This window comes from Ceratotherium simum, chromosome 17 (genome assembly GCF_057802395.1).
Source record: "Ceratotherium simum simum isolate JZ-2026a chromosome 17, ASM5780239v1, whole genome shotgun sequence".
Classification (NCBI taxonomy): domain Eukaryota; kingdom Metazoa; phylum Chordata; class Mammalia; order Perissodactyla; family Rhinocerotidae; genus Ceratotherium; species Ceratotherium simum.
In genome coordinates, this window is record NC_141916.1 from 54,190,577 (window position 1) to 54,213,428 (window position 22,852).

At 46.0% G+C, this 22,852-nt stretch overlaps 1 protein-coding gene across 11 annotated transcripts; it reads left to right on the forward strand.

The window, feature by feature from the left end:
• The first annotated feature begins 1,971 nt into the window (after window positions 1-1,971).
• ZNF384 (zinc finger protein 384) lies at window positions 1,972-21,463 on the forward strand. 11 transcript variants are annotated; one of them, XM_014793935.2, is made up of 13 exons: window positions 1,972-2,178; window positions 2,373-2,428; window positions 3,303-3,362; window positions 9,287-9,357; window positions 9,655-9,892; window positions 10,128-10,175; window positions 10,377-10,710; window positions 11,563-11,655; window positions 15,702-15,926; window positions 16,629-16,811; window positions 18,287-18,365; window positions 19,134-19,292; window positions 19,865-21,463. In XM_014793935.2, the coding sequence occupies exons 4-13, from the start codon at window positions 9,292-9,294 to the stop codon at window positions 20,228-20,230; spliced, it is 1,791 nt and encodes a 596-aa protein (XP_014649421.1). In that variant the 5' UTR covers window positions 1,972-2,178; window positions 2,373-2,428; window positions 3,303-3,362; window positions 9,287-9,291; the 3' UTR covers window positions 20,231-21,463. The 11 variants fall into 11 exon arrangements, with proteins under 11 accessions (XP_014649421.1, XP_014649420.1, XP_087298959.1 ...); XM_014793934.2 differs by lacking the exon at window positions 2,373-2,428; XM_087442833.1 differs by lacking the exons at window positions 1,972-2,178; window positions 2,373-2,428 and adding an exon at window positions 2,714-3,083.
• Window positions 21,464-22,852: the final 1,389 nt, after the last annotated feature.

Genomic DNA, 22,852 nt, shown 5'->3' on the forward strand with positions numbered 1-22,852 from the left:
AGAGAGTCATTGCTTAGTGACAGACCAGGAGCATAAACAATGGCCATACTACCCTCTTGGTTCTTGGAGGCCACACATCACAGGCACCACTGGGACCAGCATCTCTCATCACCATGTTTTCTGTGCCTCCTGAGCTGTGCATCAAATGACTCACCCAGGTTTCCCTTAAGCATTTTTCTGGAATGCTTACCATTATGGCTCAGACCAAACCAGGGAAGGGGGAAGCCCCCAGGAGGACGGATCTCCCAGGCAGAGCTCAGGGTGTGGAAGTGATTCAAGATGGAAACAGTGGGCCAGCTGGAAAACCCCAGGCTAAAATTAACAGCCCTCCTCCCCCACGCCCCACATTTATCTATCTAAAGCTTTTCTCTAAGAAGTTCAAAGCACTTAAAACTTGCTTTTTACAGCAAGGGCAGGAGCAGGGCTGACAGTTGGAGACACTGAGGCCCAAGGAGTCCCAGTTAATGCAGACAGGCAAAGAACAGGGGAGAACCAGGACTTAGAGTGATTACCACTATTTTGCTCCCACTTTTCTATCTCAGCCCCCAGAGTCAAGGTTTCTCGAATCAGCAATTTCTAACCCATGCAGCAACTAGGTCTGGTCACATCTGAGCCCTTAAGATCCTTATCCTGCCACCTGTTGCTTTTCAGTTAACACAGACTAACTGCAGAGCCCAAAAATGTGATGCAGACAGTAGACACTTTCAAAAAGATACAAACTACAATTACAAGCTGAAGATACATATTTTCTATTTAAACATTTAATTTAAATGCTTATTTTTAGGTGTCCTTTGCTACTTCTTTGCTGTGACCTTGGGAAAAATCAGAATCTTATTTTCATTATCTGTAAAATGGGCATTATAATTATTTCTATTAGGGTTATTTTGCTCTCAAAAGCAAGGGGCTACTACAGTTAATAGGAGGGACTTCAATTCTGCTTCAATCAAAATAGAGTTGAGCCAGAGGGATCCTGGCCAGGTCAGGATGCAGGCTGGTGGCAGCATTCATTTACACAAATGACATATATTTATTCAGCATTTACTATGTACTGAGCAAAGCAATGGGAAGGATACCATGTATGAGACAGTTTCTTCCCTGAGAAGCTGACAACCTTGCTGAGGAGTTAGTTAAAACAGCAACAAAAGGTACAGACTAAATGCTGTAGGAATTCAGAGCAAGGGACCGTTATGGGTTGGAACAATCAGGGAAGGCTTCCTGAAAGAGTTCACATTGAGTGTTCATTTATGCAACCAAAGTTTACTCACCCGCTTACTAAGTGCCAGGCTCTGAGGATACAGCAGAGAACAATTCAAAGTCCTTGCCCTCATGGAGCCAATATTCTAGCGAGAGAGCTGAACAGCAAACAATACAATATCAGGTAGTGATGAGCACTGTATTTAAATGTAAAGCAGGGTGAGGAGATAGAGACGTGGACGAGGACAATGAGAACACAGACACCAAAGCAAAGACAGTAAGGGGTGTGGTCAGGGAGGGGTCAGATTTTGACGTCTGGGAGAGGTTGTTACTCTTTGGGCCTAAGTAGGGACCTCAGAAAACTACATCCTATCCTGTCCCGCATATTTGAAGTATTGAGACATTCTTGAGAGTCTAAGAAGAACGATAACTTCCTACATCAGCCTATTCCCCCCACCTCCTCCCGAGGGAAGGGAAAGGGGACCCTAGTCTTTTAACAAGCCATACCTCCCCTCCTACCTTGATGCATAATTCATGAACCTGTCGCGTTTCTACCCTCCCACTTCCCCAGAAGTCCCTTCCGGAAGCCTGGGACCGCCGTTCCGAAGGTTCAGCTTCTGCCCTTAGCAGAACCCGCCTGCACTTCCGTCGTGGCGTCACATCCACAGAGGGTTCTACCGTGTCCCCAGGCAGAAGCCACTTCCGCCCCTACTTGTCGTAACTTCTGCCCTGAGTATCCTGGAGCCCTAGCAGCGCCGGATATGCCCTCCCGCTCCCGGAAGTGACTCGACCTTTGCATTTCCCCCCTTTTCCTCATTGCCGCCCCCCGCTACAACGCTATTTCCCTCCTTCCCCCCCTTTTCGTTTCCGCTCCCGCCTTCTCTCCGCCGCGGCTCTCCTCCGAGCCTGTGGGGGGAGGGAGGGAGGGAGGGGGCGTGGAGGAATTGAGGTTCCCGGGAGCACGAGCGGCAGTACCACTTCCGGGTGAGTGTTAGGGGAGGGAGGGGGCCACCCACTGCCTCGCGCCCCCGCCCTGCGGGTGTCTCGCGCGCGTTCCGTGCGTGTGAGTCTGTGGGTCTGTCTCGCGCCTAAAGTGCGTGCCCGCGCGCTCCGCCGCGCGCTCCCCCCTCCCCGCGCCCCCTCCTGGTCCTCCCACCCCACTCGGCTCCCTCTCCCAGCAAACGCCGCCCCTCCCGCGCTCCGGCTCTGGCGCCGCCGCAGCCGTCGCCGCCGGGTGAGTCTCGCGCCGCTGCAGCTGGCGCGCGCCAAGCTCTCCGCTCCTCCCCCCTCCCCTTTTCCTTGGGGGGGCGGGAAGGGGGGGGTCCACGATGGGACTGTATGTGTGTCCGTCCCGGAACCGGAAGTGGTTGTGGAGGAGCGGGCGATGGGGAGGAATGGGGGGGCTTAGGGGGCGGGTGTCTGTCTGGTGGGTGGCCGAGTTCAGCTCCCTGGAGGGGAAGGAGGGACGTCCCAAAAAAGGGTCTTTGAGGAAGGGGTGGGGGGCGACATCAGGAGAAGGCTTCCAGGGGCTGTCTCAAGGGAGAGGAGGTTTTGGGGGGACAGCTGTGGTCTCCAATAGATAGACCACTGTGGAGGCTGAGGGAGGTACTTCTTGGCGCAAGGCCTTGGGTAGACAGGGGCGAAGTCCTCGCAGAAGTGGGGGGGAGGCCAGAGGAAGTGGCTGGGACTGAACTGGCACTGTGCCTGACACAAGGGCTTGTGCATCTCTCCAGTCCTCAGCTTTGCCTTCTGAGCCAATCCCCAGGGGGCAGCGACCCTTCTCTTCTTCCATCTCTTCTGTTCTCTGACCACTGGTTACCTGTGGCCCAGGGGAACGAAGAAGAACCAGCGTCTGAGCCCAGGGGTGGAACCCAAACACTGGTGATAGAGTTCGTCTTAGTTTCTGGGAATTGGATTTATTTCCCTTGTGCACATAGGGGTGGCACTGCACGCCTGTTGTTATATCCTTGCATCTTTGGATTGTTGGTTGGGGGTCCGCGTGCCTTTCTGACTGACTGCTGACAGTCAAAAGAATTCCTGAAGTTCTCCACAGTTCTCTGGTGGCTGCACCCTTACTGGCCCTGGTAACCCAGACAATTTGTTTACAGAAAGTTCAGGAGCCCTGGAAAGGAGAAGGAATAAGACGACAGGAGGAAGAGAGAGAGAGGGTAAGACAATTTTGGGTTAATGGCTTTTCTGGTTTGGGGGGAGAAGGGGTCATAATCAGATGGGCTTTTTTTGGACAATGTGATGGAATTCTTCAAGTGATAGCAATTGTAATACTGGTGTTTGCTGTGGGAGAAAAATCAGCCTTTTCCTATTATCTCTTGAGGGTACCCAGAGAGTTTTAGGGTAAAAAATTGGCACTGTATCCCATCATCTTCCATTCCCACCACTACTCACCAGGAATGAGTTGTGAAATGCTGAAGTGAAATCACTAAGTAGTGTTACATTGTGTCCAAAGGAGAAATTTATTCTGCGTTTGGGGACACATGGGCCCTAGTGGCCAGTACAGTCCTTGTGGCGTAGCTTACAGGATTGCTTTCCTGTATTTGGAACAAGCAGAGTTGAGTTTAGAGTGGGGTTCATATCCTTAACATCGCAGCGCAGTCTTTGGAGTGGATCTGTTGAGTGATTAGAATCTGTGACACAGGGTTATTTGAATTTGATGTGGCATGGTGAAGTTTTCAGGAAAAAAACTGGTTTGTGGGTAGTTTGAAGTAAAGTGGATAAAATTGATGGAGCGGACTCCAGAAGTAGGTCTGGAAGAATTCAAACTATGAGGCTTGATGGTGATGGAGTTTTAGGTAGCCTGGAAATGACCATATATCCACCCAAAAGAGTTTGAGTTCAGAGCTTATAATTCTAGAGGTGAACCTAAGAACCACTTCCAGGCTGGTTTATAAAATTTATTCCCCATAGGTTTCTGAGCCAAGTGGATGATTAAATATTAGGTGCATATCTCCTCTTCTACAGCCTTTTTTTTTTCCTCTGCCTTGCACTGCCCCAGATCCATCATTTATAGTGGAATGGGCAGGGCAAGGGGAACCCCTCTGGTGTTCTTCCCATAGGATGCAGGGTACAGTGGTCCAGCCCAGGGTAGAAGGTGCTGGCCCAGATTGCCGGCAGTGTGGTAGTATTGTTCCTGTTAATCTGTTTGGGCATGGTGTATAGTCTTTCCCAATAGAATTGGGATCAACTTGTTCTGAGTTCTTTTGTACTTGGAAGAGTTTGCAGATAGGAGGAAGGCCTCAAATCTTATTGGGATGACGCTTCTTGAATGTCCTTAGGACCTGAAAAAAAGATTTTGTTTCCTTACTGAGAAAAAATGGTTCTCTGTGTTTCTTCAGTTTGAGTCCTTAGCTAATATTGCAACTTTTCTGCGATTGTGCATTTTGGAACTGTTTTTCTCAGTACAGTGTCTGAGATCCATGGGTCAAGTTCTTTCTATATAGTTGAATTTGAGTTGGTTTTTCTGTGCATCTCTATTTCTCATTAGTGCTTCTAGTTGGTGATTAGTAACCTAGAGGCTATGGATCTGATACTTTTGGGTAGTTCCTTTGTAATTATGTGGTCTTTATGTAATTTTCACTAATTGTCACTAATAGTCATCATCACATGGAAGTATTTCTCTAGCTCTCTTCCTTTCAGAAGCACTGTGAGCATTTTATGCTTTTCTTTTTTGTGCTGCCTCCAGCCCATCATTGTATGCCTTATGAATTTGTTGTTCTCCTCCGTCCTCTGCCCAAATAGAAACTTAGTAGAGTAAGTAAATTATTCAGTCATCCGCTGATGGAGGACCTGGAATTAGATTCCAGAAGTCTTGGTTCCTAGATCCATTCTCTAGCTGCTAAACTTGGTTGGTGTGAGTATTTCATGATTTTTCTAAAGGTTGGTTGTGTTAAGGGAATATTATTTTCTTGAGGAAAGAAAATCATGCTTTATTTGAAGAACAACAGTAAAAAAATTGTAGGAAGTACCGGGAAAGAGCTGACAGTCTTTGCCTCGTCTACCAAAATCACATGCTGGAGGCAGTGACATCTTTATCCCTGGATGACTGGTGGCACTGTGGAAGGATGGACAGATGGACAAAACTCGGGTGCAGAAGTTCAAGTCCTACTATGTGTTTTGTGGATGTTAGTTAATATTGTCTTTTTTCTTTACCTCCTCAGTGCTTCCAAGATTTCTTTCGAGATTGGAAAAGGAATATGTAGTTCCTTGAACCTCTTGAAAGTACTGTCCACCTTAATTATAGTAAACCTTACTTCTTACTAACAGAATGGTGGAGGCATGGGGCAGTGGTAAAATTGAAATTAGAACCCAGATTTTCAATCTGCCAACATTCTTCTTCCTACCTGTTTTTCCTTCTTTCCTGCTCTTTGGGGCTATGATAGAAGCCTTCCACTTCCTTCCCAGTCTAGGGTAAACCAGTTTTGTTTTGTTTTGTTTTAATATATTGGCATAATCATCAAAACTGGTGCTCTGTGTAGAGATGGGGTTTCCTCATAATATCATTGGGCTTCTTCGGGTTTTAAAAATGTCGATATGTGCCTGCTTAGATGTTGGGATGGTTTGGTGAGAGTTCCTCCATGAAAGAGAGTTAAGAGGATAAGTGGTAAAAGTGACAGTAAACAGGTATTTGAGTGATTGGGCACCAGGGGCACTGTGTCGCACAGCTCAAAGGGGCACCATTTACATTGTGTTCTGGAAAGAGCCTTCCTTCTTTGCTCTCTGTTGGATCTCATTTCAGGGATACAGAGATTTCAGTCAGTCTCATCAGGACAGTGGTACAGCATTTCTCGGGTGTCATTTTGCAGGCAAATATTGCTTCTAGTTGGGCAAGCATACTCTCCTCGTACCACCGTTTTTGGGCTGATATATTTATTGGAAGCCCACAAGGCACATTTATCATTTTGTCCCAGGGCTAGGTGTGGTTCTGGTCTTCAGCTTTGTTCTTTTAAGAAGCAAAGCAGAGTGATAAACTGAGTATCCGGGGAAGTGGAGGGGCCTTTTATTCAGTTTACCCCCCTGGATAGTCTGGCCTTTTTACTTAAGACTCCATCGTTCTAAAATCATTTGTCTTAGTGGCCGAGTGAGGTTTCACAGGATGTGGACAGAGAATATCATCTTTAACTGCATTGTGCTGTTATCACAAACTTCATTTTTGAAAACATTTTTTGAGAACTACCTGAAAAATGTATAGTCCATTCCTGGAAATATTCTGAATTTTAATTCATGAATCAAGCCACAACATCAGAGAGCATGTACTTCAGTTGTGTGGTTTTGGTCCCTTGTAGACTCCTTTTTGCTAACTTGCTCTTTGCTGCTTGCTCTGCTATTTACTGTTCAAGTCTGTATCTCCAGTTTCCTCATTTGATAAATGGGGATTACAATACCTACTTCATAGAATTGTTGTGAGGATTAAATGATATGGTAATTGTTAAGTGCTTAGAAGGGTACCTCGAACACAATAAGCACTTAATAGATGTTAATGGTGATGGTGGTGGTGATATTGTCGACCACATCACCTTGCATGTCCCCTTTATAAGAACCTACAGGTGCTACTTCGCTCAGAAACTGCTTCACCTGAGCCACTTGTGAGACCACTTGAAGGACGACATGAATGGATGTAATCTTTTTTGGGAGGGAGGGCCTTGTTCACAGGAATCCTATCTGAGGACATTCTTATTTTCAGGCTCTCAGTTCCTCCCTCCTAAATTTTCACATCCATAATACGTTTACTTCATTGACTCTTCAGGGGGAAATTATAATTAGACCCTCCTCTCTTTTACTCTCTAGCCTCATTGTCTACTTCATTTCCACCTTACCTCACCACTCGAGTCTGTTTTATTTCTCTCAGCTGGATGGTTAGACAGATGGAGGTTGTGGATTAAGGTTTGAGCCCCTAACATTGTTTTCAGAATCAGTATGTATGGAGTCCACTGTCACTGAGTTCATTAAATATGGAATTGTTTACTGAGTGATGACTCCTACGTTAGAGACTGTTGGGAGGTCCAAGACCCTGCCTCACAGAAGGCTTGGCAAGATTGGATCCCCTTAAACTGTAATCTGTTTGTTTCTTGATTTCTACTGCCTGAGGAAGACCTCAGGCCCCTTCATAAAGCTAATGCTGGAAGGAAAAAGCTTAGCACCTGTTTCAGAGACTGTCTGGTTTTACTGTATTTTGTAACTTGGGGAGCAGGATTTGCCTGTGGTTGATCTTCAGCCATTTAATATTGAGCCTCATTTGTGTAAAGCTGTTGTAGTCACAGATTTGGTGCATTCCACTCCTCTCCTTTGCTACTTTCTAGGAAACAGTAGGCTGAAATTCAGTTCTGCTTCCCTTTATAGGATTTCTGAAAATTGAGGATACTGTTTAATAGAGCAAAAGATGTGATGAGACTTCTCGAGAAGGATAAGGAACAGGGTGACATTTAGAGGGATATCCTTTCTGCTTCAGCTCCTTTGTTGAAGAGCTTTCCTAGTTTCCATTGTCACTACTGGAAACCCAGTTTCTGTGCCCAGTCTACCCTCCAGCTCTTGGTATCTCTGGTATCTGCCTCAGCATATCCTTAGCAGGACTGGGACCATGGCTGTAAGTCATAGGTCCTTCTTTCCCACCTGAGTCTTGGTTGCTCTTGGCTCAGAGTAGCAGCATGATGATAATGTTTATTTCCTGCTGTTCTTCACTTCCCCATTCCCTCAGTCTCATACTCCCTCTTCACCTGCCTTCTGCTGGGCTAGATTTTTCGTGGTCCAGGATTTTGGGAAGCCACTCTTGACGAACATACTGCCAGTTAAGCCTTGCTGGGAGAAGTGATCAGAGTGTGAAAATGAGTGGCGGGATGCCTGGATTCTGTACCCATCTGTGACTTGCAGTGTGCTTCTGAGGGATTACTTTTCTTGCTTATTCTTCACTCCCAAAGTTTTAAGCTTTCTTATCATGCACCTACAGAGAAGAACTTGAACTCTTAGAAGCATAGCGTTTGAGAACTATAAAGCAGGAGCCTTGTGTATGTCTTCTGGCCCATTGTTATCCCTATTCTGAATGTCTTTAGGTGGACATTTGGGCTGCTATTGCTGATGCTAGAATCCTTTGTTTCTTTTCTTTATTTTTTTTTGTTGAGGGAGGTTGGCCCTGAGCTAACATCTGTTGCCAAACTTCCTCCTTTTTGCCTTTTTTCTCCCCAAAGCCCCAGTAGATAGTTGTAAGTCATAATTGTACATCCTTCTAGTTGCTGTATGTGGGACATACAAGCCGCCTCAGCATGGCTTGATGAGCGGTGTGTAGGTGCACGCCCAGGATCCAAACTGGCAAACCCCAGGCCGCTGAAGTGGAGCATGTGAACTTAACCACTATGCCGCTGAGCCGGCCCCTAGAACCTTTTTTTAAGCTGGGAACTCCTAGATTCTCACTGCTCAGCCCAGCATGTGTGGTACCCAGTGCAGCACCATGGATGTTCTTAGACCTTGGTGGAACGAGGGGGTGTGGTCCCCAGATATTATTTGGTACTCAAAAAATACGTTGATTCTGATTTCTGCCAATTTCGTTCTTTAATTCCCTTGGGTATTTTGTGTTCTGGCCTGGAACCTTTTCAAGCTGCATAGAACTATAGATGTGTCAGTTGGAATTCTTGAAATTTTTTATTTCGGGAAGATGGATTTGAGGGATAAAGGAAAAGAGGAACAATGGTAGGTACCCTGGCTGTTTTCAAGCCAGTCAGTGGTTTGCTTTGTGAGACCTTGGGCACATCCCTTCCCCTCTCATAACTTCAATTTCTCTTTTTGTCAGCAAAGGAAAATAATACTAGTTCTGTTTCTTTAGGGTATGGGAAACATTCTGTGGGTAAATGAGATGTGTATAAGTTCTTTCACCTGCATCTTAACTAGGATAGCCTCTGTTGGATGGGGATTTGGTGCTGAGTGGCTCTGACTAAAGGGACTAATATTCTAGATCCAAAGTCTTCACTGCTAATTTCCAGCCATGTGGTCAGGTTCCAAAGAAGAGACCAGGGACGCCTCAACTCTCCGTCTCCATTGTTAAGCTTCTTCAGATTTATCCCTCAGTGTAATATGGTCTCTCTTTCTTCAGGTAGAATGGAAGAATCTCACTTCAATTCTAACCCGTACTTCTGGCCTTCTATCCCCACAGTCTCAGGACAGGTAGGTGATGTTTGTTTTTTTGCTCCTCTCCTATTATATCCTTTTGTCAGCTCTGAGTAGTAAGTTCTGTTACTGTGGAGACTGAAGCAAGATAAATCACATGCTATTTCACTGGGTCATCCATCACGGAGAATTATACAGTGTTTCTGTCTTGGCTTCTCTCTGGAAGCACAAAGATATTAACTACTTGTTCCTTGATCTCCACGGAGGAGGACAGACAATGTGGAGTGCTTAGGGAGCAGACAAAATCAGACTCTCCCTGAAAAGCCGTTCACCTCCCTCTTCCTTTTCTTTTAGATTGAGAACACAATGTTCATCAACAAGATGAAGGATCAGCTGTTGCCAGAGAAGGGCTGTGGGCTGGCTCCACCCCACTACCCCACCTTGCTAACAGTGCCTGCCTCGGTGTCCCTGCCCTCGGGCATCAGTATGGACACAGAGTCCAAGTCAGACCAGCTGACCCCACATAGCCAGGCATCCGTTACTCAGAATATCACGGTGGTCCCTGTGCCGTCTACTGGACTGATGACTGCTGGTGAGCAACTCTGCTCTTCTCCAATCTGAGGTGTTGATCTTCCATGATCAGTACCCCAGGCTGGCGGGCTCCAAGGACATGGGGAGTGGGATATGTGTTTGATTACTGAATCAAATTTCTATTAAGTGCCTACTGTGTGCCTAGCAATGCGCTAGGCATTGTGGGGGATACAAAGAAGTAGAAGATGCGGTCCCTGCCTTTGAGGAGGTGACATTCTTTCCTTCTCTGAATCAAGGAGTCTCCTGTTCTCAGAGGTGGAGAAGAGAAGGGAGTCAATCAAGGGGTAAATCTCACTGTTACCGGGGGTGGGGTGGGGACAAGGGTTAGGAGACCGTTATTTTTCTACAGGGTTTGGGGTTTCCTATATACTCTGGGCTGGGGGGTGGTGGGGTGGGGTTAATTAGACAATGATTGGGGGAAATTAAATAGGATTAGGATCAGGACTGGACAACATGACACCATCTCCTTTTTCTCCCAATCCTAGGTCCCGGTTTGGTAATCACGTCCCCCTCAGGCTCCCTTGTGACCACAGCCTCATCAGCTCAGACCTTCCCCATTTCGGCTCCCATGATTGTCTCAGCTCTTCCCCCTGGCTCACAAGCCCTGCAGGTGGTCCCTGACCTCTCCAAGAAGGTAGCATCCACCCTAACGGAGGAAGGAGGTGGAGGTGGTGGTGGAGGTGGCAATGTGGCTCCTAAGCCTCCCCGGGGCCGAAAGAAGAAGCGGATGCTAGAATCAGGGCTGCCTGAGATGAATGACCCTTACGTTCTCTCCCCTGAGGAGGATGATGACCATCAGAAAGACGGCAAGACCTACAGGTAAGAATCCGAGTCAGGGACAGGATGGGGTGAGGATCACTGTCTCAGCTTCCCTGCCTCCTCTGTGTCCTGCCCCGAGTCAGGCTCTGCTCTGACAGCTTTCTGCCTCATCCACTTGCATGTCAGGTGTTCTGGCGTGGACTAGGAAGGTAGAGCTGGCATTTCTCTAATGCCCCTTCTCCCAAGATAGAGACCCATTGCACCCCTTCCTTTTTGGGGTCATCAGCATTGACTTATTTTTGAGTGACACAATGAAGTTTCTTTCTTATAACAAGGCTTTAGGCTGGGTTTAAGACTCTGTCTCCAGGTCCTTTTTGCTTTCTACTTTTTCCATTCCTATTTTTCCAAGAAACCTTTCTTGTAAGCCCCTAACCTTAACCCGTGTGCCACCCACCAGTTCTTGGGCCATATTTGAGCACTGAACTTGCCTGACTCTGCATGGTTGGGATGACGGGACGGGTCTACTTGAAAAAGTGGGAAGAATAGGATACCTCCCTTCACCCCTTGGAATATATGCTTATAGAATGACTGTTTCCTCACTTTCTAGTTCATGGAAGTCATTTTGATTCTCCACTTCCTTTAAGTTGTCCATTGCCAAAAAGCATTATATTTGCATGTGGTACTATATAAAAATAATTACATGATTAAACTCCCTGCCCTTTGAAAGTTGGAAATCTCTTTATCTCCTTGAGAACTATCAAGGGCCCTAGAGGGTTTGGGGAGTTTGATCCCACTATACAGAGTGGGGTAACCACTGTCACAGCTTTGATGCAGATAGGGGCAGATGTGCATGGCTGGGAGACTGGGTCTGTCCTTAGTGTACCGAGATGGGCAATGTTGTTCCCATTTTAGGAGCGAAGGGAACTGCGGCACAGGAAATGGACAGAGCCTTGGGCTCATGGATTCAGTTCCCGGCTCCACCACGAACTTGCTGTGTGACCCTGGGCAAGTCCTTTTCCCCTCTCTGGGCCTCAGTTTCCTCATCTGTAAAATGAGGAGAATTCTGTTTATGCCTCCCATTTGTTGGGAGTATATATCAGATAAGGTTTGAAATGTTGGGAACTTCAAAAGAAAGAGATAAGAAATAGTCATCATTTAGCACTTATTTTTATTTGTGTTGTACACTTATACCGTGGAGAGTAGCCACAACCACAGAGCGTTTAAATCCCTCTTTGTAAGTGAAAATGAGGGGAGTGTTGCTATGCAGAAAGTATTGGGCACATTGCAGAATTCCAGCTCATAATCCGAAAGTTCAGCTTTATTATTACAGGTGTACCCCACTTTATACAATAAAAGTATTCCTGGAAAATGTTTACATCATATATTATAAAGGTACCTGACAAGTTTGATTCATTTAAAGGCATTCTTTTATATATATATCACACCATAAAATGAAAATCCCTTTTAAATTTATTTTGTGGGAATCTGGATTTTTATGTATTTTGTTTAAAGTGAGGTTATTGTGACATGGAGATACATCTATACAAAATCTGTTGTTGTAGGAGTAGTGGGAGAGTTCTCTGACATGCAGGGGAGCCCTTCACATGGATCAGGTCCTCTGATTCTGCCAAGGTTTATTATTTGTTTGTTTTTTGGACCCACATTAAAGCTATCTCTGGACTTCCCAAACTGTGTATATGGGAAGAAATGTGAAGATACAATTGGAAAGAAGCCCTGATAGGATTTTCCACACCCTCAATGTTTTTGGATTTATTTATTTATTTATTTATTTATTTATGTATGTATGTATGTATGTATGTATGTGAGGAAGATCAGCCCTCAGCTATCATCCATGCTAATCCTCCTCTTTTTGCTGAGGAAGACCGGCTCTTCAGCTAACATCTATTGCCAATCCTCCTCCTTTTTTTTTTTCCCCCAAAGCCCCAGTAGATAGTTGTATGTCATAATTGCACATCCTTCTAGTTGCTGTATGTGGGACGCGGCCTCAGCATGGCCGAAGAAGCGGTGCGTCGGTGTGTGCCTGGGATCCAAACCTGGGCCGCCAGTAGCGGAGTGCGCACACTTAAGTGCTAAGCCACGGGGCCGGCCCTGTTTTTGGAATTCTTGACAGGCCCCACGCCCAGGTGACTACAGAGAACTCTGAAATTCAAGGGCGACTAATTATATTCTAGGTGAACGGAATTTCTTCAGAAACTCAGAACTCTGAAGTTCAAAGGACTCTTTTTCATCACAGAGTCCCTATCTCGATGCACGTGTGGGTCAGCCACATCCGTTCCTGTGGTCACTGGCATTTCACTGAGTATTGGGGGAATTGGGTTCTGTTACTCTGGGCAAGTCAACGTATTTCTAGCTCTTTGTTCCCATCTGTAAAATGGGAAGATCAGTCATGGTCCTCATCTATCTTGTGGAAATGTTTTGAGGGAAAAATCAGAGTATTTGAAATTGTGTTGAGCATCTTAGAAAAAAATGGAAAGATAATTTAAAGTGGTTGTTGTAACCAAGGCCATTGCGTTGCATGCCTCCAAAGGGGCACCATTCTCTTGTTGGATATGAATGGTGCCCCCTGGAGTTACGAACCTGGTGATGCGGGGGCTGGCTTTCTATCCCCTGCTAACTGCCTACTGCTAAATCAGATTTCTCTCTGATCACTCAACACCTTGCATTAAAGGACTGTACTCTTTTGTTTGGCTTCCTAGGATTTCAGACTTGGAAATACTTTAATGGTCATCTAAGCCAGTCCCTTCTCTGTAGTTTTAGTCTACTGAACATTCCTGGCAGATGATGCTCCAACCTCTCCTTAAATACCTCTGGTGTGAGGAATCTTAAATTAGGTTAGAGTCATGGCTTTGTAGTGAATAACTGTTTGCCCTTTGGCAAATTACTTAACCTTTCTGAGCCTTTGTGTTCTTTTATGTAAAACGGATAATACTTGCCAGGTTGTTGTGAGGAGTGGAAACAATGTGTTTAAAGTGCCTAACTGGGTGCCTGGCAGTATCAGGCACAACAACAAATGGCAACTATTATTCTCATCGTCATCATCATTATTATACCTAGGACCTTTGAGACTGCTTATTTTGTTGCCAGTCCATTATCCATGAATTTAAGTTTTGCAGATTCTTCTCTAGTTGAAAACTTTGATGAAGAGGGTTATTTTCTCTTTTATATTTAATTTCATATTAAGGGTGCAGTGTGTGTTCAACACTCACACACAAACTAATGAGATTTTGTATAAAATGAATGTGTTGTTAACCACGTCTGAGAAATTTTAGCAACCAAGGGAAATTATTTTGTAACTTTAGTACAGTTCCCCTCCAAGTGACAGTGTGTCCAGTTTCTAACCTCAGTCTTAGTGAAATATATAGTAGCATGAACTCATCCATCAGCACTGGTGCTGTTAACATTAATGCAATTTTGTTGTTAGAGAACATTTGGCTTACCTTTGACTGTCCTGGGTGTTTCTGGCCCTGCTAGGGGCAGGTATTTATCTCTCCATTTTACAGACCAGAAAATTGAGGTCTAGACTGATGAGCAAGCCTATAACTGAACCCTGAGTCGAGCCCAGGTGTCCAGACCCTCATTGGCTGTCTTCCATTGGCTGTGTCCTTTGGACCATGCTATCTATAAAGAGAACCTCCTCACCTCCCGTACAATGGTTGGGCATCCCAGACAACTGCCAGGGATTGGTAAACTGGCAATCAGATTTCCTTAAGAGTTATCAAGTGACTAGAGAAATAGAAATTGGCCTTAATGATTAGAATTTTAGTAAAAGCATTTAGTAACAGGGACCATACTCCAAACTAACAGTGATATCTTTTTCTCTGAGGAACTCAGAGTTCTTTTTAGTCTTGATCTCAGGTATTCTCTAAAAATTCTCCTGGGATCAGAAAAAAACAGAAATCATTCCCTGGCACCATCCCAAGCCCCACCTATGGAGATAAGTTGGCGAGGACCCAAAGAAGAGGGACTTGCCCCGGTTGCCTGGCTTCCAGGCTGTTGCCCTTTCTACTAGCCCACATTGTGCGCTGGTGAGTTGTTTAGGAATAATAGGGTTCCAGCTCACATACAGATAGCTTTTACCCCATAAAGTCTGATAGTTGTGGCTTATCTTGCTCAGAGGCCTCCTTATTTGATATTGTTGGGCAGTGTCAGAGCAGGAAGAAGGATTACCAACTCAGGGGATGAGAGAAAGTATATTCAGATGCTATTGATGTCAAGCCAGAGTGCGGACGTTGGCTCCATGTGCTAGGAAAGAGGAAAGGTTTAGCATGGAATGCTCAGTGTTTCGCAAAACTTTTTCTCCTAAACATTTGAGGGATACAACCCACTCCCAGCAGTGACCTTGGCTCAGTGCAGAAGTGATTTTCACTTGATTGCCAAGGGGTTGGAGGTTGGGGGTGGTTGGTGGGACATCAGATATAGGGTAGAGACCAGACATATATGGTTTGGAAAAGCCCCTCCAAATAATTCTGATACTTCCCTACCCCCATCCCTAGGAATCACTGGCAAAAGGGAAGTAGGAGAAAATCTGAGAGAAGACAGTTATCTGAGGAGATGGAGAGAAGTCCTTCCGGGAATCTAGTCAGTGTGTCCTCATTAATCATCTCAGGAGCTTGGGGAATACCTGAGGGATGTACTTTATACGTGGGAAATTGGGGAAAAGAGTTCTTTAAAAGTTTGAAATCACGTTATAGGCAGAAGGAAAACAGAAGTTAACTGATATTCCTGGCCCAGTGAAATCCACATCAGCCCAGAGACCATAATGAGATTTTCCTGTCTTACCTGGTTGAATTCTTATTTTTGTAAACACTTACGGAGTCCAATCATTTAGCAAACATTTATTGAATATGTTGTACTGGGCTGTGTTAGAGGCTTAAGCTATGAAGAGAAATAAGATAGAGATCTTCCTCTCAAGGGCCTGTAGTTGGAATAGGAGAGAGATCAGATAGTTGGCTTCTTTGGAAGTGGAGGGGAGGGTTCAGCAATGCCCTCTTGGTGGGAAGGGTTCTAACTGCTGCCCTCACTTGGCCCAGGTGCCGGATGTGCTCACTGACATTCTACTCAAAGTCGGAGATGCAGATCCACTCCAAGTCACACACCGAGACCAAGCCCCACAAGTGCCCACATTGTTCCAAGACCTTCGCCAACAGCTCCTACCTGGCCCAGCACATCCGTATCCACTCAGGGGCTAAGCCCTACAGTTGTAACTTCTGTGAGAAATCCTTCCGCCAGCTCTCTCACCTCCAGCAGCACACCCGGTAAGGCTGCTCTTGGTTTTACCCCACTACCTGGTGGTGAACCCCTCACCCCAAGGCCATGTTGCCTGCACCTGCTCTTCTCTCCATGTGTTTTCTTTGTTCCCTTTCGACTTTGCCCTTTGGGAGCCTCAATTCTCTCCCATTACTGTCTGTGAAGAATAAAGTATATGTCTTAGCAGTTTGTGGTGGGGAGCCTGGAAAATTATGGTCTCCAATCCCAAAGTCTGGAACGATTTTTGTGGTTTCTCTCTGTGTCTGTGTTTGGAAATCTTCTGCAGAGCAGGCCCTGCTTTTACTATATGCTTCAGTTCAGAGCCAAGGTGTGCATTCAACTTCAGGTCCATGGGGAACAGGCGGTATTGGTCTTTGTTCAAATTACTATTTGGAAGCAGGGTATCTGTGGTGAGTGTAACCTTAGAATAAAGCAGAGGGTTGACGAGACTGAAATCTTTAAGGTCACCAGGAGCCAGGGGTTGCAGCTCTTCATCATCTCACTGCCATTCTAGCCACCGACTTAAGATCAGCAACAACCTAGACCTGGGTGTCCTCTTCATTAGCCTATCCAGGCCGGAATGTGTTTGGGAGGAGGGAGGAGGGGGTGCTCTCATCCCGTCAAGCAACATCATTTCACCCAGCAGAGAGCTGAGCCCATGGTGTCGAACTGCTTCCTCCTCCCCCCTTCCCTCCTCTCCTCCCCGGCAGGATCCACTCCAAGATGCACACGGAGACCATCAAGCCCCACAAGTGCCCGCACTGCTCCAAGACCTTCGCCAACACCTCCTACCTGGCCCAGCACCTCCGTATCCACTCGGGGGCCAAGCCCTACAACTGTTCCTACTGCCAGAAGGCCTTCCGCCAGCTCTCCCACCTCCAGCAGCACACACGGTAAGGGAGAGTGGCGGGCTACTGCCCCCGCCCCGCTGGCATGCCCTCCCCCCCCCCGCCCCGGACACACACAACAACCCGCATGCGGGGGGCGGGGGAGAGGCCTGGCTGGAGGAGAACACGACTGGCATCTGAGAGAAAGAACAAGCAACACTGGAGACACAAGTGGACGCTCACAGAGAGCCTTTCTGGGGCAGAAGCTACGTCAGGGAGATGCAAGGACTGTGATGTTCCCTGATCCATTGGAGGAAGAGACTTTTACTTGAAGCAGAGACAATATTTCTCTCTCTCATTTCTCTCCCTGAAAACACCCATGCACACATCTTGCAAGATTTTCTCCTTGATGCCAAAACAGGGGCATTTGATTGAAGAAAACCATACCTCTAGCCCTTAGGACACTAATTATGAACAGGAAATATAAACAGACTTTAGCTGGGTACCAGCCTGGTGACACCTACAGCAACAAGCAAGGCTCCAAGGGATGGCAGGAGTAGAGAACAAAACAAAACATGTCCTAAATATTCACAAAGAACTGGCAAACAAAAGGAAAGAGTGACTAGGAGGAAGTGAACCTGCCAGCTACAAGAGTTGATGCTCTCCTTCAGTGGTATCTCAAGTTGAACTGGAGTCCAGACTCTTACTGGCCATAGGCCTTCTCACCCGGCTGCTTCTGGATGTGGTGATTCCCCTAAAGTGGTCAGATGTCTTGCTTTGCGAAGAGGAGGAGTTGGGCTTTCTTCACAAGGAGACATGTCCTGCGATGTTTTCAAGATTTTATACCAGAGGTCCACAAAAACACCTGATCACAAAGATGGTTCTCAAGTCCCTGAAGAGGAGCAGGTGTCCGCACACCCTCAAGTCCTTGGCTCATCTCAGTGGAGGGCCTTGTAGTGTTTGGGAAAGAGGTCAAATTGGTACTCAACTTGGCATTTCCTGCCGTTAGGGGACCGGACTGGGAAAAGCTCCAAGGAGTTTCCTCGAGTATTAATATTGCTGCTACTTTCCACAATTAGCATAACTCTCTGCTTTTCTTTGACACCAGAACTTTCTCTGGGAGTGGTGCTCAAGGCTGAGGGCGTGGTTTCTGGCTTTATGGTAGGGGCCAAGGAAGAAGTGTTGTGTTTCTTTTTCCTTATCATTGTGTTTACCTTATGTTTCTGAACATTCATTAGGGACAGTTACTGTAGGAGCTGACTTGTATGCCATATTGTGGACTGCCTGTCCCTTGGCTGCCGAGCCACAGTCTCTCCTCCCCCGCAGAGAGGAGCCCAGCTTGAGCTGAGTGATGCAGGCAGTGAGCAGAAATCAGGCACCATGGCCTGATCCGTGTCAGAGAGGAGCTGAGGCTGTGCCTCCTGGAGACCATCTCGTACTCCCGTAGGAGGGCAAGAATGGCCTTGAGGTTTGTTACAGAGCCAATCCCCAAGTGGCCTCGCTGACATCTTTTCCCTTTTTCCTTTTCTCATCCCATGCAGAATCCACACCGGTGATAGACCATACAAATGTGCACACCCGGGCTGTGAGAAAGCCTTCACACAGCTCTCCAATCTGCAGGTAAATGTTCCACCCTCCACACAAGGCCTTGAGTCTAAGACTTGATGTTAAAGTGCCATAACTTTTTCAGGACCGCTTTACACTCTTAATAATTATTGGGGAACCCAAAGAGCTTCTGTTGATGTGGGTAATGTCTATCCTTATAGATGTTGTGAAACTGAAAAACTTGAAAAACTATTTAGTAATTTGTTTAAAAATAACAAATACATTGCATGTTAATATAAATAACATATTTACAAACACATTCCCCCCCTCCAAAAAATTTAGTGATAAGAATGGCATTGTTTTACATTTTTGCATGTTTCTTTAATGCCTGGCTTACCAGAAGATGGCCACATTCTCCTGTCTGCTGCATTCAGTCTGTTGCAGTAATACACGTCATATAATCTCAGTACAGTCATGGGAGAATGAGTGAAAAGGCAAACACTGTCTTACTATTATTTTGAAAATAGTTTTGACCTTGTGGGCCCCCTGAAAAGGTCTTGGTGTTCCCTAGTGAACCCCATGCCTCTCTTTGAGAACCACTGGACTAGTGGGACCAAGCATAGCTGTCATTCTGACTCTCAGGATCCTGGTATGTGCTGCATGAGGTATGCTTCTTCCCTTAGCCTGTGGCTCCTGAAGTTTCATTTGAAGCAATTTCTACTGCCTACAGATGGAAAGAGAATCTGGGAGGTCTGACACTCACTTCAGGGCTTTCCATTAAGGTCAAGGAGGCAGAAGGGAAGAGTCCAATGTACTCATCCTGATTTCTCCCAATTTTCTCAGTCCCACAGACGGCAGCACAACAAAGATAAACCCTTCAAGTGCCACAATTGTCATCGGGCTTACACAGACGCGACCTCACTAGAGGTGCACCTATCTACACATACGGTGAAGCATGCCAAGGTGTACACCTGCACTATCTGTAGTCGGGCGTATACATCGGTGAGTGCCCAGTGCCTTCTCTTTCCTTGTATGTAGGCCGTAAGACCACAGTCCACCGCATCCCATCTTCTTGATAAAGATCTGAATACGCTACCTCCCTAGCTCCAACTTACCCAATCAGTAAAGAGAACAGAAATTAAATAGACCTATAGCTGAGGAATATAGGAGATGCCTGATGCCTTAAGCATATAGAGATTGCTAAGCAATGGTTCTTCATTTTACTTAAAGAAAAATAAAGCAACTTGAAATTTTGGGAGGAGAAAGATTTCAGTTAGATGTTTTCCATTAGATTCCAGAAAAAGATTGTAAAGTTGTTCCATTCAAAGATCTTTGAGAAAATGACAGCTTTCTCTGTGCCAGTTGAATGCCCACAGTGACTAAAGGTCCTCCTCTCTTTTCTACCCAATAGTGCACACTGACAGTGCCTCCTGGGGAGAACTTGCCCATGGCTCCAGAATATCTCTGTATAAGTATTGTGCTGTTTAAAGCAAAGAGCAAGCCCAGAATGCTAGTTACAAGTGACCTCTTTCCTTCTCTTTCATTCCTCAATTCCTTTTTACCATCTCCCTCAGGAAACGTACCTTATGAAACATATGCGCAAACACAACCCTCCTGATCTCCAGCAACAAGTGCAGGCAGCAGCAGCAGCAGCAGCAGTGGCCCAGGCCCAGGCCCAAGCTCAAGCCCAGGCTCAAGCCCAGGCCCAGGCCCAGGCCTCCCAGGCATCGCAGCAGCAGCAGCAGCAGCAGCCACAGCCACCACACTTCCAGTCTCCTGGGGCAGCCCCCCAGGGTGGGGGTGGTGGGGACAGCAACCCCAACCCTCCACCCCAGTGTTCCTTTGACCTGACCCCCTATAAGACGGCGGAGCATCATAAGGACATCTGCCTCACTGTCACCACCAGCACCATCCAGGTGGAGCACCTGGCCAGCTCATAGAGACCTGTGCTGCCACCCACTGGGAAGAGGGGAAAGAAGTTCTGGTCCCTTCTTTCTCCAACTCCTCTTGGTGGGAAAAGTCCTCTTCTTCCTTGACAGGCCTTGGCTCCATTTCCTTGGGCCTTAGGCACGGCCTGCCTTCACAGGATACCATCCTTATTCTCAACTCCTCTTCGAAAGGAACATCAGCCTCCTGATTGGCAAAGGAATACTGAGCTGGTAGTGTAATCCAGCAGCCTCCCCTCCCAAGCATAGCTTTTAAAAATTGGGGGTTGGTGCTCAAGGGAGGGATTTGCTATGACCTCATAGAAACTTTTCCAGTGTGGGCACTTACTCTGTCCTTACCCTCATAATCCTCCAGGTTTGGGCTGATAGAAGACTAGAGGCTGGCCCTCCCAAATATCAGAGAGAAGGGAGCCCGAAATGCAACCAGCCTCCTGTTCTGTTCTTGCCTGCGAAAGAACAGGTTTCTCATGTGCCCCGATCCCTAGGAGCTGTTTTCTTCCCCTCATGGTCTCTCTTCACTTCCTACCTAATGCTGGAAGAAGGAGATCTGGGTGGGGGGTCAGACCCCCTTTATTTCTAAAGGGGCAAGGGCTGAGATGTGGTCCCCAAGGGGCCAGAGATCCCCAAAATGGTCAAGGGTGGCTTAGAAGTGTGGGTTATGGTTTTCCTTGGAGCCTCTCCCCTTCTCTGCCAACCAAGGCCCTGTATTCTCAGTCTCCCATCCCCAAACCTAAGGAGCTATGGGAGCCTTGTGTTCTTTATGAAAACCCAAAACAAGGGGTGTTGCAGAGAAGGGAGAGTTCAGGGCAAACATAAGGACTGGACTTAGCTCCCTAGGTGCCACGGTCAGTTGCCGGACACAAATTTATATATATATATATAAATATATATAAATATATATATATACCCACTCATCACGGCCATCTTTGTTGTAACCATTTCTGTGTTTATAAATGCATTATCTCTGAGAATTTTCATATTTGATGTTTTGTTTATTTTTGTCATTTTTGTTTTGCTCCATCCTGTCTTCTGGCCAACGGCATTTTTATTTCCTTTTGTCTTTTTTTTTTTTTAATCATGACAGATTTCAGAGAAAAGAGAAAATGAAAAAAAATCAGGACACCAATTGTTATAAAGCAATTTAAAATGAAGAAAAAAAAAGAAAATTATGTACAAACCAAGGGGTGTTTTTAGAACCTTGTATAGAAATAAATTCGTGTAAAAGGATCAGAGGCAGTGGAGCTACTGATGTGAGTGAGCATGGGAAAAAGCTATTTGGGGAGATGTTTGAGACCAGTACTAAGGGTTTACACTAGAGTGTGTATGTGAGGACGAATGCTGTGTGATGAGGCTCTATGTGTGTATACCCAACCATAAACGGGTACATCTTTGATATTTCTGAAGTGAAATCTGGGTTTATGAGGGTTTCTACCTGCACATCCCGTCATGGGGACTGCATTGCCTAAATATGTGAGAGCAAGGGTTCAGTCATGTGTTAACAAAATAGATCACCATGCTCCCTATCAAAGAAATGGAAGCATGGCTTCTTGAAAGGATCTACACTCCTGCCTGAGCATCAGTGGGCTCAGTGCTAATTCCACTTGGCATATGTGTACATACACATATTCATTATTCTGTGGCACCTAAAACCAGAAGTTTCCAGTCGTGGAAACCATAACCAGGATTGAATACTGACACAGGACAGTTGTAGTGCTGAGGAGTAAAATGTGGTCAGGAAACCTGGACTTCAGCCCTGGCTCTACCATCAACCAGTGCTGGCCAAGATACTTCAGCTGTTAAATGGAGGGATTGGATTAGATCACCTCCAAGATTCCTATTTGAGAATTAAAAACCTTTAGGCTCTGAGAAAGTTGTGACAAAGCTCCCACACCTGATAATGTGGCTATCCTCTGTGGGACTGCTGGGCAACTGTGCTCATTACCTAGTGGAGTGTGGATAGTCGATGAACTAATGCCCACCTAACTGAGGGCTCGGTCTCTCGTGTGGGCATCCAAAGTAGTCTCAATCTGTTGTGTGACACTAATGAATGCAGCACATATGACTAAATGTGCCAATGTTTGTTAGCTTCCTGAATATTGACTGTTTTTTGCCCCTGCTCTCACCAACTGTTGAAAAGGCCCTGGCAGCCTTCATCACAGGTATTAGAACCAGAATCTGCTCTTTTTAAGGATCCATTCACCCTCACTCACAGCAACAACCCTATGAGGTAGGTACTGTTATTCTCATTTTATAGAGAGGGAAATAGGCACAGAGATTAAATTACTTATCCAGGGACATGACACAATTGAGTGAAGTCTTCTAAATTGTATTGCTGTATCTTATCACCTCAGTAGTAAACCTGGGGTTTTACCTTACCCTTCACATATTTGGTCCAAAGCATGTGGCTGAAAACTGTTTCATTAAAACATGCCATGTGACATTGATTATTATTATCAAGAATGTGTGAGTTAGAGGTGATGTTTGATATCCCAAACACTGTCTTACTAACACCAGTATTCTGTTAATGGGCCTTGAGTTCGGTTTCCCTAGTGTAGTGGCAGCCTGTCATGCACTTGACTGCTTTCCGACCTGATGAAAAGCATCGATTTCATTGTA

Coding starts and splice junctions, on each gene's coding strand:
- ZNF384 (XM_014793935.2), top strand. CDS start 9,292: ATGGAAGAATCTCACTTCAATTCTAACCCGTACTTCTGGCCTTCTATC. Junction 10,176..10,376: donor AGAAGGGAGTCAATCAAGGG/GTAAATCTCACT, acceptor TCCCAATCCTAG/GTCCCGGTTTGGTAATCACG. Junction 16,812..18,286: donor CACCTCCAGCAGCACACACG/GTAAGGGAGAGT, acceptor CATCCCATGCAG/AATCCACACCGGTGATAGAC.